At 36.4% G+C, this 17,431-nt stretch overlaps 2 protein-coding genes across 5 annotated transcripts in view; both read right to left on the bottom strand.

The window, feature by feature from the left end:
- The window catches only part of LOC107593593 (lysosomal-associated transmembrane protein 5-like), an 8,615-nt gene extending 5,635 nt beyond the window's left edge, over window positions 1-2,980 (bottom strand). The window contains exons 1-2 of the mRNA XM_016283373.1: window positions 2,833-2,980; window positions 1,792-1,900 (exon numbers count right to left, since the gene is read on the bottom strand). Of these exons, the coding sequence (XP_016138859.1) occupies window positions 1,792-1,900; window positions 2,833-2,901 (178 nt within the window). The 5' untranslated portion in view covers window positions 2,902-2,980. The remainder of the gene's footprint in view (window positions 1-1,791; window positions 1,901-2,832) is intronic.
- Window positions 2,981-4,493: 1,513 nt separating this feature from the next.
- LOC107593565 (homeobox protein NOBOX-like) lies at window positions 4,494-13,366 on the bottom strand. Of its 4 annotated transcripts, none has more exons than XM_016283335.1 (10): window positions 13,207-13,366; window positions 10,832-11,740; window positions 9,805-9,911; window positions 9,611-9,711; window positions 9,419-9,522; window positions 8,532-8,754; window positions 6,388-6,734; window positions 6,045-6,308; window positions 5,252-5,298; window positions 4,494-4,588 (listed from the first exon to the last, which is right to left on the bottom strand). In XM_016283335.1, exons 1-9 carry the CDS (start codon window positions 13,238-13,240, stop codon window positions 5,261-5,263), a joined length of 2,127 nt encoding a protein of 708 aa, XP_016138821.1. In that variant the 5' UTR covers window positions 13,241-13,366; the 3' UTR covers window positions 4,494-4,588; window positions 5,252-5,260. The 4 variants fall into 4 exon arrangements, with proteins under 4 accessions (XP_016138821.1, XP_016138819.1, XP_016138822.1 ...); XM_016283333.1 differs by having other exon boundaries at window positions 5,252-5,313; window positions 6,060-6,308; XM_016283336.1 differs by lacking the exons at window positions 4,494-4,588; window positions 5,252-5,298 and adding an exon at window positions 5,331-5,354 and having other exon boundaries at window positions 5,998-6,308; window positions 9,611-9,699.
- Window positions 13,367-17,431: the final 4,065 nt, after the last annotated feature.

Raw genomic sequence — 17,431 nt, 5'->3', positions numbered from 1 at the left:
TCACAGATTCTAGCCTACATCTTGGAATATATGACCCAAATAAGAATTTTCACTGTATATTGCCATCTGAACAAGTAAGTAACAAGTCTGCCACGTTTGTTCTGACCAACTGAGGAAAAAAGCATTATAATAAACCGCGCTACCAATAGTGATTTAAACTAAATTAGCTATCACATCAAATCGTGCAAATTATTATTATTGTTATACTTATTTCTCAAATGGTTAATGTTAACAACATCAGCATTGCGTGAGTATAGTGTGTATAAGAGAGTAGTTTCAATTTCTGTACAGTCTAATCTCTAATTGTCATACCACTCAAATTTCATATTTATAAGAACAAATTCTTTTAACCCAAAAAGCAAATTATGCTCCCTTCTAACTGGTTGTCTTTAAAATACAAATCTTGTGTAATCCCAGGCTATCTGTAATCAGAAGCACATTTAAAACTGGAATATAATATAATTTCATTCACATGTGTTTCATAAACACAGTCTTTTCTGGATTACAATCTGCCATCAAAATTATACATTTAATTATTCCAGCTGCTGTGAGAAAAGGCTATAAATTATCGGTCACCTGCAGGATCTTCACATGCTATAGCCTAGTAGCCGGGGCAACTTCTTTATGTTTACAGAAGTGACGTAATGATGCAGCGTCATGCTCGAATTTCCCGCGAAAACCTACCTGTACCACTCAAATTAGAAAACATTATTATAAGCTGACCATTGTGAATGGGGCTAAAGTAAGGCGATAGTTTCGAACACTGACTGGTTATGTACTTGCTCAAATATTGATTTCAGATAATTTTTAACCAAACAAAAGTTACGGACTGCAGCTTTAAGGATGGCGTCAATATTGCCATATCAAAATTTTCTGAAGACAGTCGGATTCCTTCAGAAATACAGTGATATAAAAACACCCACACAGGGTTTCGATTTTGAAACATGCAGTGCTCATGTTTATTCAACAAAGTCAAAGCCTTTTGGAAAATCTATTTGTGGCTATCGGTTTTGATATTGTGGCTGGCTCCACAAATAAATCAATGTATGAGAAACACTAGTCTCATAATTGAAGTGTAAATTCTGCAATTACATCATTGTCCAGTATTGTACTGTCAGCAATTTATAAAAACGTTTTCATTATTGTAACATACATATTTACATACATAATTATTCTGGTGCATGTGTAATAACTTGCAAAAACTTGATGCTACAGCAGCTCTTCTTCTTCGTCTTCTTGTCTGATGCACTCAATCAAGCATTCTAACCAGGACCTCGCACCTCCCCACCATTCGAATTTCCGAATGCGGGAATTATTTTAATGATATTCTAATGGACGCTTTGTGACATCACAAATCCGGAAAAGAACGCTGTAGTCCAAACGAGCCTTTCCGTTTCGTTCTTGAAAAGGAATTTTTTAAAAACGAAATATCTCCCTTTGGAGTGGACTTTGAGATTTGTATCTTTGTAGATCTTTTTTATGCCCAAACATACACACTACACACTGACTAAAATTCAAAAAGTGAAAAAGCATAATAGGATCCTTATATAATAAAACTACAAAATATATAGCCTAATATCCAGTGGGGACCAAAAGTCTGAGGTCAATGACAATCCGCAATTCAAAATGTCATTTAAATCTCTAAATATATTAAACAATTTAGAATTCTGAAATGCATTTTTGATACTGATCATATGAACTCTTGGGACAAAACTTACTATGAAATTCTGAAATTCATAAGAAAAATTTAACTTTTGAACCTCATTTAATATCTGAATGAAGTGAACTCACAGACACGCTGGCCCCTGGTAGCCTTTGATTCATGATAGGGGACAGAAAATGCCTCTTTATCCAGTGAAACCGTTAGAATGATGCCCACCATTTTCAGCACATTACCAATCTAGAGAGACGTGCACATACACACACACACACACACACACACACACACACAGGGTACAGATGAAATGAATGTGACAGAGTGAATTCATAAAGGTAAATGTGTGTCTCAGTTTGTGTATATTCTGGCAGCCGGTGTGTTTGGTCTCTCCTCTCAGAGCCAACACCAACAGAACAACTTAAACAAGAACAGCAGTTCATTCAGAAAAACCTGTAAAAGTGTAAATTACATAACATAGACACAACCTCCTCCCTCAGCTAGATATGGAAGTTTAAATACAGTCCGGTTGACAAGAGGGTTTCCCGTAAACGTATTTATTCCTAAACCAATGATGCTCACAATTATATAGAGTGGTTTAAGTGTCTATAAAAGCTTTATAATAATCTAACTCAAACTGGAACATTGATTTCTCATCCCCCCCCCCCCCCCCCCCCCCCAGATCATAACATGAAATTGTTTCTTAGTAGTCTATATATGTACTTAGTACATTTAGTATCTCTCACTATCTGTCTTATTTATTGGTTGCTAAATAAATATCAGCTTCAGATAAAGAGATGGCAAGTGCTGTACAACAAACATTGTGTTAAAAAGAACAGTCAATATTGAATCTCAATCTGTGGCTCAGTAACTGACTGTGACTTCTAAATGGCGCCAGCTTCCTGTAATGCACAAACTTCTCCATTAAGTATATGCACAACAAACTGCAACAAAATGGGCGTGCTGTCTTACCAGAGTACAAAACCTTAAAATATTTACTCTAGGAAGTATGAAAGTCCCGAATTACTGCAAGTGAATCCACCTGATATGATATACTAACAAACAATTACAAAGAGTGGATTGGAACAGGAAGGCAGTAAAGACTCTAATTGTAACTATATAAACACATTGCATACAGTGTCGGTATGTGGTTGTATATGTTTGCATGAAGTTGTTACCAGATATAAGACAGCAAATGAGATGGTCGCAGTGGTGACATGGCAGCAGAGGATGCGTGTTCCAGACATCTTTCTCTTTATGTCTCTTTCACAATGACACAAACAAGCTGAAACACTCAGAAACTGTCACATACATCCACCCCGTTACTGATGAACACACACGCACATGTAAGTTCCTGTGTGGTGGTCAGAGCTTCCTGTATACTTTCTGAGAAAATTATGATTATTTGTTATATTATCTTGATTTCTCAATTTCAGAGGGTATTTCAGTCTTTATGTAAAATTCTGTAAAAGGATAGATCACATTCTGATGCATCATAAACACAAGCCTACAAATAGATTAAATACTGCTGAGGAAATGAACACCACACATATTTATGGCCACACACACAACATCAGTCACTGAAACCACAGTTTTCTTTGACACTAATTTTAAAAACTGTCTAAGTGACTGTTAAAAAAAACATTTATTTATTATCATTTAATTTATTAATTATAGTATTTAATTGTACTGCACATGTAAGTTCCTGTGTGGTGGTCAGAGCTTCCTGTATACTTTCTGAGAAAATGATGATTATTTGTTATATTATCTTGATTTCTCAATTTCAGAGGGTATTTCAGTCTTTATGTAAAATTCTGTAAAAGGATAGATCACATTCTGATGCATCATAAACACAAGCCTACAAACAGATTAAATACTGCTGAGGAAATGAACACCACACATATTTATGGCCACACACACAACATCAGTCACTGAAACCACAGTTTTCTTTGACACTAATTTTAAAAACTGTCTAAGTGACTGTTAAAATTTTTTTTTATTTATTATCATTTAATTTATTAATTATAGTATTTAATTGTACTTTTTGCATGAACTATCCTTTAAACTTCCTTTTTGGTGACCACTGAATAAATAGTTCCTCATGAATTCCTCACTGAACATGACCTAAGTTTGCATTTCCAGTCATTTAATTTGCAAGCATTACGCGGTCAAACTAACAAGCAAACATGTCACAGACATTTACTTTTATCTCGCAACATTTCTCACCATATCTGAAACCAACCAGAGACAGGAAGTGGAAGGGAACTAGAGCATGCATTTGTGTGCATGTGTGAGGGTTATATTAACACTGCGGGGGTTTGTGGTGTAATGATCATGTTTATGGTATCTTTTCAAATTATTTTTGTGCAAATACATATTGAAAAAAAAAAAAATGAAGATCTGTCCTGCCCTTAATTAATTCCACTTGAGAGTAGCTGAGTAAAGCTATGGAGAAAGAGAATAAAAGTATGTAGTGATGAGAGCAACGAGGAGGTGAGCTGTGACAGACGAGGACTGAATGTTTCAATAAAACTTTCAAAAAGACCACAGAAGTGTGTTGTAGAGGATTGTGCAATCTCTGCAACTGAGATCAGTGCTCTTGTAAAACAGCGCCCCCTTGTGGCAAATGCTAGTCTGTTTTACAGGTGCTCTCACATACTTTCCTTTATCCTGTAATTAAATCAAAAGGACATAAACATAACATAAACTGAACGTAAAGGTTTATCCTGGGCCCTCCGATTCCTGTTTGTGTCACTGACTGTAGGTATGCATCAATCTAGTTTACTAGTCCACTAAATCTTGTGAAGATGCATAACAACAAACACAGAAAATCTTCAATGAAAGAGCATTTTAATAGCTCCTGCACAAAACAACAAAAAACAGAAGACAAACAAACAAAGAAAAGAACATTTGCAGATCTTCACAGTCAGTACCCTGAAATACAACACAGACATTTATCAGTAATATTAGGCAACAACACAAAAGGCAATATTCAAGAATCAAGACTAATTTAGACAAAATGTAATTAAATTATAATACATTAAATTGACTTACAATTCAATTTAAATTTATACAGTTTAAACAATGTGTTGTTTTATTATTACGAAGATACTATTATTAGTCTTAGTTATTAATATTTTAAAGTAGTTTTTATTTTTTTATTTTCCATTTTCATTTTTTAAAAAGTATTTATTATTATTTAGTTTGAGTTATTTTAGTTAACTAATAATGCTTTGGCATTTAGCTGAAATGTGTTTACGTGTTTTAATTAAGTTTTTTTATTATTATTATTTATTAAGTTTTAGTAAACTATAATAATCCCAATTCAACACAAATACAATATAAATACTTCCTGCACCTTGCAAGGAGAGATAAAATACATATATTTTTTAAAAATAATATGAACTATTTTATTAATTTTTCCAAATCTTTACATTTATTTTCTACTAAAATGTTCTACATTTATTTTACTCCTGTCAGCTCTGACACCAGTTTGAAAACTCCTGATGTAGTTCTCAAAAATGATAATTACTCATACAACACAGACATACAACATCTGTACATACAGACTCTCCATAAACATAGTATAAAAATCACCTGCTGTTGTTAAAAGTTGATCGGTGAGAAATCGCAATGAAAATTAGGCTCTGCCTCACTGCCTCTGATTGGCTGACATTTGCAGATCTTCACAGTCAGTACCCTGAAATACAACACAGACATTTATCAGTAATATTAGGCAACAACACAAAAGGCAATATTCAAGAATCAAGACTAATTTAGACAAAATGTAATTAAATTATAATACATTAAATTGACTTACAATTCAATTTAAATTTATACAGTTTAAACAATGTGTCGTTTTATTATTACGAAGATACTATTATTAGTCTTAGTTATTAATATTTTAAAGTAGTTTTTCATTTTTTAAAAAGTATTTATTATTATTTAGTTTGAGTTATTTTAGTTAACTAATAATGCTTTGGCATTTAGCTGAAATGTGTTTACGTGTTTTAATTAAGTTTTTTTATTATTATTATTTATTAAGTTTTAGTAAACTATAATAATCCCAATTCAACACAAATACAATATAAATACTTCCTGCACCTTGCAAGGAGAGATAAAATACATATATTTTTTTAAAATAATATGAACTATTTTATTAATTTTTCCAAATCTTTACATTTATTTTCTACTAAAATGTTCTACATTTATTTTACTCCTGTCAGCTCTGACACCAGTTTGAAAACTCCTGATGTAGTTCTCAAAAATGATAATTACTCATACAACACAGACATACAACATCTGTACATACAGACTCTCCATAAACATAGTATAAAAATCACCTGCTGTTGTTAAAAGTTGATCGGTGAGAAATCGCAATGAAAATTAGGCTCTGCCTCACTGCCTCTGATTGGCTGGCCATGGCCCATGTCTTCAGACTCTACTTTGACATTGGGCAGCAGGGGGTCAGTGGTGGGTTTGGGTAGGCTGGGCTGCGGCGGCGCTCCGTCGAGCTGAACGTAGTGCTGCTGGGGCAGGAGCTGGGAGTATTGGCTCTCGTGACCCTGTGATGATAACTGTGGCCGAAATACTGCCTGTGTATACTGACCCGACTGACCATACATGTCATTTGTCCAAGGGTAGGCCTGAAATGCTTCATATAAACATATAAGTTACTACTTTACAACTACTTAAAGATGTTTGTTTCCAAAGGTTTAATGTGGCTGGCTTACCATGAACTCCTGACTGTAGCAGCATCTGGTTGCCGGTTTGAGACTGGAGATACGCATGTCCGCTGCTGGTGTATGCAGGCAGAGTGCTGCTGCTCTCTGTGGGGTTGGGTGTAAGGTAAGGAGAGGGAGTGAGGTACGACAGGTGTGAGTACTGGGGCAATATTGTGCTGGACTGTTGGGACATAAGACAACTGGACTTTTGGGGTAACAGAGTGTTTGTTTGCTGAGGTAGGAGATTATTTGTCTGTTGAGGAAATGTGTTGAGCTGGAAATTTAGAGCGCTGTTCTGTGGAGCACACGTCATGTAGTCCAGCTTTACAGAGGTGCCCAAGCCGTCATAGTCAAACCTGTGAACAGCAAAAACACATTTGAGAAACTGTATCATGTGACATTAAACAATTTAGGTGATATTTGCAAACATCTGTAGTGTTGGGCCTTCACAGTGACAGCAGTTTGCAGTGACAAAGAACTAGAACAAATTCATTTTCAGTGACAGCTGGGTGATGTGCATGTGTCCAGCGATGTTGAAATAAGTTTAACATTATGCAAACAAGCAGTGAGGTGCGTTAAGTATAATAAAAATAATTTTAGTAATAATGATTTAAATTAAAATGAATATATGTCAATTCATATTATAATAATTTACATCTTTTTGTTGTTGTTGTTTTTTTAACAGCAGTATACTACTAAGATTTTCTTATGCTCGACAAGGGCCGCATTTACTTAAAAACTAACCGTAAATTGTGAAATATTATTACAATTTAAAATAACTTCCATGATGGCAAAGCTGAATTTTCAGCAGTCTTCAGTGTCACATGATCATACAGAAATCATTCTAATATGCTGATCTGGTGCTCAGGAAATTGAAAACAGTTGTGCAGCTTAATATTTTGATGTGTTCTTCTATTATTTTCTTTGATGAATAGAAAGTTCAAAAGAACAGCATTTATTTGAAATATTTTTTTTTTGTATAATATCCTTACTGTCACTTTTGATCAATTTCATGTAAAAATAAAACAAGAAAAAATCCTCACTGACCCCAAACTTTGTAACGGTAGCGTACATCCTATTTGCTGATTTGCTTTATATAACATTAGGAAGATCAGGCCCTTTCTTTCAGAACATGCAACACAACTCATTGTTCAAGCTCTTGTTCTGTCCAGGCTGGACTATTGCAATGCTCTCTTGGCAGGTCTTCCAGCCACTTCTATCAAACTTCTACAATTAATCCAAAATGCAGCTGCAAGATTAATCTTTAATGAACCGAAAAGAACGCATGTAACACCTCTGTTCATCAATTTGCACTGGCTACCAGTAGCTGCTCGCATTAAATTCAAGGCATTAATGTTTGCCTACAAAAATACCACTGGCTCTGCACCCATTTACCTAAAGTCATTACTTCAGAGTTATGTGCCCTCTAGAAGCTTGCGTTCTGCAAGTGAACGGCGTATTATTGTGCCATCTCAAAGAGACACAAAACCACTTTCACGGACTTTTAAATTAACTGTTCCCTCCTGGTGGAATGACCTGCCCAACTCAATCCGAGCAGCTGAGTCCTAGCCATCTTCAAGAATCGGCTAAAAACACATCTCTTCCATCTTTATTTGACCCTCTAACTCTAACACTTTCTATTCTATTTTAATTCTACTTTATCTATATTTATCTTTTATTTTTTTAATTCTTTATTTTAAAAAAACAAAACAAAAAAACATTTTTTTCTATTCTATCTACTTGTTTTTCTTTGTGTGTGTGTGTGTGTGTATATGTATAATATATATATATATATATACACACCTTGCTACGTGTACTGCGTTAGGCTAACCGAGACTTGTCATTTGCACTTATATATTGTTACTCTTTTGTTAGTTTTGACTGCTTTTATTGTCCTCATTTGTAAGTCGCTTTGGATAAAAGCGTCTGCTAAATGACTAAATGTGAAATGTAATGTAATGTATTTGTGATCAGACTGTCAAATTCTATGGCCAGTTATGCTGACTACTAAACATATCAAGCGTTCTGTGGCAGGAACACCTGCTACTGTAGTACAGACCTCCACCTCTGAAAATCACTATATAAGCTCTGTGCTGATGTCTAGTGGTTAACAAAGGAACTGCAGGAGATGAGTAACCTAGTTTCATACTAACCCCGTGTCAGTCTGCAAACTCAGCGGCGTTGTGTCTGCGGAGCTGGGCTCACTGTGTTCAGGTGTGTCCAGCAGCAGGGACACGGTGTGAGTAGGGGGGTTGTAAGCCGTGATAAGAGGCAAGGAAGCACGCCGTATCGGAGGAGGACTGTGCATAGGAGGGGGCATGTACTCCAAAAAGCCTCCTTCAGACACACAAGGTGCCACATCAACACAAGCTGGACCTGAACACAGAAAATTGCATTTGTTTAAAAAACAGGTGTCCATGTTTTGAATGCGTCGGCATTTTCAATTCAAATTAAATAGTTTAATGAAATGGCTTAAATCCTATAGTCCTTAGGTTAACTAAACGGTCTAATCCAAGCGGCAACCTCCCGCTCTCTCTCCTGAAGCCAACAAGGAAGTGACTTAAACTGTAATTCGTCAACTGGCCGCTAGAGGCTGGCTGCAAAAGGGAGTCAATCCCATAGACTCCCCATGTTAAAATGCCTAACTTTACAGCAGAAAAAACCATGTTTACGGCCTGGTTCAAAAAATTATTTTGGTCTATATAGCTAATTTTGCCCTTCATGACAACTGTGAGGGGGGTGAAGTTTTTTTATTTGTCACCACCATCGAGCTAGGTGGGCGTGGTTTCAACAACCAGCTCCCGCCTCTTTGCCCATCTTCGGTTATCCGGGAGTGACTCGCGGTGACACACTGCCAAGATGCCGCCCACTTTTGAGCTTCAAAAACTCTCTTCGGAACCCTACGGGTGATGTCACGGACACTACATCCATGTTTTTATACAGTCTATGGTTTAATCCCTGATGCATAATTAAATTAAATAGCTTAGGCCCTAAAATATAGCTTCATTAAACTGTTTAGGTGTATGTCTGAAAATGTGACCTGGTGGACTGATGCAGCTGGTCCGGATGGTACTGTAGGGATGAAGTGTGTTTCCAGGCTTGGCATGTTGAGATGTAACAGCTGGAGCTGTGAAAACTGGTGGCCTGCACACACACAAAAGAACTGTATAAGTGATTATATGCATTGCATCACATAGTATGTTAGCTGCATTGCATCAGTGGGGTCACTTACCTGTTGACTTGGACACAAGGTTGACCTTGACTAGCAGGAGGCTTTTTTGCTGTGGCTTTTGCTGTTTTTCTCCACTTGGCTCGACGGTTCTGAAACCACACCTGATGTGAGGATCAGAGTACAATTATTTATACTTGCATGCATTTAGATTCATTTAATGTGATCCTAAGGAAGAGATGCAAGTGAACAATGACCATGATTCTCTGGGGCGTAACACCGATGGAGGCAGCGATCTCCTTTCTCTTGTCTCCGTCAGGGTAGTGATCGTCCTGAAACACACGCTCCAGCTCCTCCAACTGATCTATATACATCAGTGTTAAAAACAGTTTTTGCTGCTTCACATTTTTTTTGTGGAAACTTATACAGTACCATTTAAATGTAATAATAATTACAACAAGGCTGCATTAAATTGATCAAAAGTATCAGTAAAGACATATTTAAAGATACAAAATATTTATTTTATATAACTTTCCATTTATCAAAGAATCATGACATTAAAAAAATATGAAGCAGCAAAACTGTTTTCAACACTGATAAAAAATAATAATAAATGTTTCTTTATAACCAAATTAGCATATTAGAATGATTTCTGAAGGATGTGACTCTGAAGACTGGAGTAATGGCTGCTGAAAATTCAGCTTTGCCGTCACAGAAATAAATTTCATTTTAAAATGTATTAAAATAGAAAACATTTTCCATTTTCTAACATTTTCTTCACAACAATTGAATTGTAATACTATTTCACAATATTATCACTATATTTTTGATTAAATAAATGCAGCTTTGGTGAGCATAAAAGACTTCTTTGAAAAACATACAAAAAATCATTCCAAATTGATATATATATATATATATTTGTTTTTTTAAAGTTTATAAAATGTGAGTTTATTGATAGACACATATTACAGATGGTCCATATCCATAATTGCACATTATACACATATATATATATATATATATATATATTTTTTTTTTTTTTTGACCATACAATGAAAGTTAGTAGGGGTCCAAAACAACACTGGATCCCATTGACTTACATTGCAAGATATTAATATATCTTTATTAATATAAGATATTAATATAAGATATTCAAATATATTCTATTGTGTTTCCGCAGAAGAAAGTAAGTTTTACAGATTTAAAATTACATGAAAGTGAATAACCGATAAGAACATTTTAATTTCTGGGTGAACTATGCCTTTAATATGTACGTTCTCTCACCGGTGCTGTAGAAGGTGCGAGTTTTCTTCTTTGGAGGCATTAGAGGAGCATCCATGCTGATGGAGGGTAAAGCCTGACTGCTGGTTTCTCCACCAACTGAGGCCAGAGGTATAAAAGGGGCCACTCTGCTGGCGAAACGGGTGTAGCGGCGAGTGCTGTACACCTGCCGCAGCGTCACCTCCAGCTGTCCTGTGGGTACATCGGTCCTGCTTCTATAGGGCCGTTTGCCCAAGCATGGGACCTCCAGCTGGGCCTGTGGTGGGAGGTGAGGTTGAAGTAGAGACTGGGGCTGAAAGGGAAGTACTGTGGTATTTTGAGGGGGTAATGTGATAGATAACGGTCTGGGCTGCTGGGGGAGATCTGAAGATTTGGGGGGGCATAACAAAAGGTCTTCATTCAAACATCTCTCCACCGACTGATCACACACCATCACCAGGTCTATGGTGCAGTCTGGGCCCATCTGCAAAAAACAGTCATCCTCCAGAGGGGGCACCAGCAAGTCGCTTGCCTCTGCATCATCATCAACTGTCTCGGTTTCATCATTTTTGAAACCTAATGTACTTTCCTGCTCATCTTTGTTATATTTTTCATCCGTTTCTACATTATCTACTTTCCTGTTTGTCTCTTCGTCATCTTCTGTGCCTTTTTCATTTTTCTGTGTGACATCTTCAGTTTTGTTTTCTTCCTTGTCCGTCTCTATTTTCCTATCTTCAGGTTCTTTACCTACTGTCCAATTCTCCTCAGTTAATTTCTCTAGTTTCACCTCAGCGTCCCTCTTGAACTCCTGTGACTCCTTGTCTTCCACCTCTTCTCCATCACTGTTTTTTTCTCTCTCATTCTCTTGCTCGGTGTTTCTGTATCTACAATACCCTCTCTGCTCATCCTCTTCACACAGAGGACATGGACCATCTGTAAATATGACAATGGCATGAAAAAAAACAATATTTATCTAGAAAAGAACGCTTGTAATGTTAACAAGCAAACTCGCAATGAATGAAATCTCCTTCAATTCAGAACTGATTCAGCATCCTGTCATAGAAAGGTGCATTATTATCTGCCTGGCATATACAGGTGCATCTCAATAAATTAGAATGTCGTGGAAAAGTTCATTTATTTCAGTAATTCAACTCAAATTGTGAAACAGTGTGGGCAGGTGCCAAGTCCTGCTGGAAAATGAAATCAGCATCTCCATAAAGCTTGTCAGCAGAAGGAAGCATGAAGTGCTCTAAAATTTCCTGGTAGATGGCTGCGTTGACTGTGGACTTCAGAAAACACAGTGGACCAACACCAGCAGATGACATGGCAGCCCAAATCATCCCTGACTGTGGAAACTTCACACTGGACTTCAAGCAACATGGTTTCTGTGCCTCTCCACTCTTCCTCCAGACTCTGGGACCTTGAATTCCAAATGAAATGCAAAATTTACTTTCATCCGAAAAGAGGACTTTGGTCCACTGTGTTTTCTGAAGTCCACAGTCAACGCAGCCATCTACCAGGAAATTTTAGAGCACTTCATGCTTCCTTCTGCTGACAAGCTTTATGGAGATGCTGATTTCATTTTCCAGCAGGACTTGGCACCTGCCCACACTGCCAAAAGCACCAAAAGCTGGTTCAATAACGCAGACTTTGATTCCAAAGGGCCAGTTCACCTAAAATATTATCATTTACTCACCCTCATGTTGTTTCAAACCTGTCTGACTTTATTTAGTTAAAGTATTTAACACAAATTTAGTAAAGTAACACAAAAGTTACTTTAACAAATGTTGGTAACCACACTGTTTTGGTTACCCCTGACCTCCATTGTACAGGCCAAAGAAGAAATATATATATATTTTTAATGTTCCTCAAAGGAAAGTCTAATGGGTTTGGAACGAGATGAGGTGAGTAAATAATGACAGAATTTTCATTTTTGGGCAAAATATCCCTTTAACTTGGAGACATGGCTCGCCTTTCATGAAATAAACTCTTATTTTCTAGATTTAACTTCATATTACATGTTTTCAGTCATTACAGTTCATAACTCTTAAAATGTAAAACTGTAAAAACAATTTAAAATAGCAAACTATCTTTATGCGTTAAATTCTACAGCTTTTCAAAGAACGTGAACAATTTTTAAAAAAAAATGTGGGGTGGGAACAATACAAATATTATTGCCAGAGATTTACCATCTAATTAATGTTGTAAACATTACTTAAAGGTGTGAAACGTGACGCTTTCTTCACTTGCGTATTTACCGCTAATTAGAGAATAAATTGAACCTCCGCCCTGAGTATCAAACCATTAGACCTGTTATCCGTGTAGAAATTAGACCAATTAGACAATTATCGGTGTCAAAAACAATGGATCAATCAACTAATTTACAACAAATCACCCACCGTAATCACTGGCAAACAAGGCATCTTCAGCCATCGTGTTGCTCACACGCACAGACCTCTATCCGTAAACTATATATTAAAGTGATTGAGCTTGAGTGAAGCACAAACTCTAGCCTGAGTATTGATTGATCACCTGCAGACGCTGCTCAGGTTACATCACGTGACATGCACACCAGGAGTGTTTCCGTCAGGTTCAGTGTCACACTGTTGCAATCATGCGCGCTTGACCTTTAGTAATATTCATGTAATTTCACTCGTCTTGAACAGGGTTGTATTCAACAATATCTGTCCTCGTAAGCACTGTGGTAGACTTAAATGTTATATTTTCATTGTTTGTAGATTAAATGATATTGAAAAAAACGGTCTATGTATATGCCTATAATCATAAGGACTGATATGCGGTTTGTATATATATATATATATATACACATTTGATTAGTTATTGACTGCAACAACAAAAACGTCTTCATTTTAAATTAATTGACTAATTTGACCTTATTTTTCTTTGTGAAATTAATTTATGGGTCAAACTTAATTTAATTCTGGAGCACACATATTTTGCTTTCATATAGCCTACACTTTATATTAGATCACAAGGGTTCAGTTCAAAGAATAAAAATCTGGAGTTCACAAACAAGCTAAAAACTTGATCTGCAGCTATCCGGTGTTATTTTAGTATCATTGAGGTACTATTGGTTTTTATTAATATTTTTCATTTTCATGTTAATTCTAATTATTTTTAAAATGTCTATAGGCTTGTTTTTTTAGTATTTATTTTAGTTCAAGTTAATCTAAATAAAGATTTGAAATCTTGATTTGTTCACTAGTTAACTAGTTTTAGTTAACCCTGTTCCAAATTCAGTGAGTGGTATTAAGTCCACCCATCCTCTCAAACGTTTATTTTGATTTTTTTTTAAATACATTTTACCTTTGTGTAAAACTCCTGGTAGCCTGATCAATTAATGATGGTGATGTTAAAATTGTTGCTTCTCATACATGAGAGCAAATTAACTTAAGTCAAGCACATTGCATAGTAGGATGCAGAATTCTAAATACTTAGTATGCATACTACAAGAATAGTATAGTAAGCTACTATGTTATTCTACCATAGCCAGCTTCAGGCTTTTAACCAATTAAATCACAGCAGATACAGAGATAACCAATCAGGTTTTATTTAGAATAGAGTGGCATACTAGTGACAGAACTTTGCCTCTTTATACACAGATCAACCAATGAGAAAAAAAAGAAAAACAAAAGTTCTTTAAAAAAATGTGCATGTATAAAACCACACTGGGCGACCATCAGACCAGGACCATGCTGGTCTGTGATTGGCACACAGACACAGGAAGGCCCGCCTCATATTTGGCTATGAATAGAAAGAGTGACAGGTTACAGGTAGAAATGAGTAGAAAAGACCGCAATGCAAACTCAAAGTTCCACTGACGTCCATAACATTAACACACAGTGACCTCCAGATGCTCCAGAATGGACAGGCGCATGTTTGTTGTTGGGAGGTGGGGGCTTCACAAGGACATGTGAATGTGTTGCTCACAAGATTAGATTGTAGGAGTGGTGGGGTGAACGCTGTGAAAGATCAAAATATTAAACCTCCAGCACCAACAGCTTGTTTTGTACAAAAAATGTTAAACAATCATCACGTCTTAATACCTGAATTTCACATACTAATTGTAGGCTTGCAACTATTTGTTTAGCATGTAAGCAATTGATTAACATTATTCATGTCAATATTCCAATTAGACACTAATGATTGCTGAGGTTTTGAGCATTGATTGTTAAAGCCAGTCTCTTAGACACAACTGAAGACAAATCCTGAACTAATAGATACATTTTTTGTAATGAAGGTTATTGTGTTTCACTTTTTAATTGTCATTTAAAATAATTAAGCAAAAACATAAGTATTATCATTATTTTCTCAGTAATTACAAATAATAATAATTGCATTATTTTTTTGCAATATATTTATAACTTTCTCTGTGTTTAGTTGTTGTAGAGCAGTTGCAAATTCATTTCTATCTTTGTTTGGTCTATATGGTCTAAGTCTCAAGGTTAAAATGCTTAATGTTTCTCATTGTTTCACGTAAAAAGTGACATAATTATGCAAACATTTACAAGTCTTTATTTTACATGTGAACATATAGTGGTGTAATGGCATCGCTGCTATTCTTTAGACATCTACTAGATGGTGTACTTATTCAGTAGACTGAATATTACAGAACAGACAGCCAAGTAGAAAATGTGAATATTGGTAAAAGAAACCCCCAAATATCGGTCAAACCGATTATCGGTCTGTAACTTTTATTCAGTGTCCAGGAGACTGGCCCTTACTATAGTAATTTAATTAAAAGTGTGCTGTGATGGGTCAGAAATCACTCTATGTCCTATTTACAAGGCTGAGGCTGTGATGCTATGTAACATGTTTTGTGTGTTTGTGCAATTGTCAGTATCACAAAGCAATTTAAGTGCAGGGAGAGGAGAATATGTCCCCACAACGGAAGAACTATAGGGGAGTGAAACACACTTGCAGATGCATTAAAACAAGCCAATATTCACATATACATACGCACACACACTGTCAGGACATGATCATACAGAGTACAATATTCAAGCTACTGGTACTGTTGCAGAGGTGTGACATTACAATCATAGACTGAAGTACAACTGAAGTATGGGTCTCAAGATCTCCCCACCTTCCTAAAATATTCCATTGAGAACAGTGTGGCATCTTGAATGTGCTCTAGTAGACACACTCAGTTGAATATGCTTGAGTGTAAAAAATCATGACCATGCATTCTAAACGCATGATTTGTGATATAACAGGACGCGTTATTTGATGTAACGTTTCAGTGTTATGGCAGCTTTACCCTCAGCAATATGTTTATAAACGGGGATGGGTATAATTCTCCATTACTATGGATATAAAAAGGAAATTTCAGGGACGGAGTGCTGATACTGTGCACAAACCGTCCAAGATTGGATATAGTACATTTACATGATCAGATATTTAAAATGATATGTGTTAAGACAAGTTGTCATCATTTCAGCGTTTTGCTAACATCTTGTGCTACAGCTGCGAGTCACACCACATGACATGTCACATACATTCTGAGCATGTCAACCACAGAGACTGTTGTTGATAGCTTGTTATTGCTAATTCATGCATTTCTAGTCATTTATGAATTAAATGTATCCTGACACGAACATCAAATAAAACACAATAACAGGAAAAGTGACAGTAATTTTGACTATCACTAAAATCGCACTACTTAAAGGCTTTCAGCTCAGATATCTTTATGTCAGACGAGCTATTTTTCTCCCAAACCATTAGGTTTACGTTCACCAACCCCCTAATCGCACAAGTTCCTCATCAACACGTTCCTACAACATCTGTCTTGAGCATGACCGTCCATCAGGGTTGTTTGTGTGGCATGTATGCGAGTGGAAATTTCTCCAATTGTGAGTGAATGTGGCGGTGAGAGAAACTAACCTTGTGCTTTCAAAACAAAAACCGGACGCTTGACTAATGACTGGTGAAATACTAATAAACCTGAGCAAAGGTTTCAGCATTTCTCCAGGTTAAACGGACAAAAACTGGATAACGATAGCATATGTGTCTGTGTGTATTTATTTTTTTAATACAATAGCATGGTTAAAAGCTTGACAAAAATAAAAAGTTGTGTTGATATTTACACCGATAAAACCTTACTGCACAGCTAAATAGATAATATCCTTCACTACGAATATTATGATCACCATTTTCCTTCCTTTCAGAGCTGCTGATATATTATTGATTATTACTAATGATTACTAAAGTCTTTATACAGAGCAGAGGAGAGGCTATTCCTCTGATTCTATGCATGCGCTTCCTCACAGCAAACCTTCAGTGTTTTTAATGTGCTGTGTACCTATTTCGGGCTCCCTGCTCCAAGTCGTGCTGATATACGCTCTCACCAGCAGAGGGAGTCGGGCCGAGTGTGTGCACCTGTGTGTGTGTGTGTGAGTCTAGGCTGGGGTCACAAGGGCACCTTAGACATACAATCGCACACATATGCACAAGCACACACACACACACAAACGCTCGCTCTGCTTGAGCTCTGTTTCTAGCACCAGGGAAATGGAAGGCACCACACAACGTTGGATCTATGACCTTGGTGACAGAAGAGCATTTCGAGTACAGACTCCAAATTCCTCCTCTATTTCTGCCATG

Source organism: Sinocyclocheilus grahami, unplaced genomic scaffold (genome assembly GCF_001515645.1).
Source record: "Sinocyclocheilus grahami isolate Dianchi unplaced genomic scaffold, SAMN03320097.WGS_v1.1 scaffold173.1, whole genome shotgun sequence".
NCBI lineage: Eukaryota > Metazoa > Chordata > Actinopteri > Cypriniformes > Cyprinidae > Sinocyclocheilus > Sinocyclocheilus grahami.
This window is presented reverse-complemented; position numbering and strand designations above follow the sequence as displayed.

Coding starts and splice junctions, on each gene's coding strand:
- LOC107593565 (XM_016283335.1), bottom strand. CDS start 13,240: ATGGCTGAAGATGCCTTGTTTGCCAGTGATTACG. Junction 9,523..9,610: donor CCTTGTGTCCAAGTCAACAG/GTAAGTGACCCC, acceptor GTGTGTGTGCAG/GCCACCAGTTTTCACAGCTC. Junction 5,299..6,044: donor CAGAGGCAGTGAGGCAGAGC/CTAATTTTCATT, acceptor GTGAGGCAGAGC/CTAATTTTCATTGCGATTTC.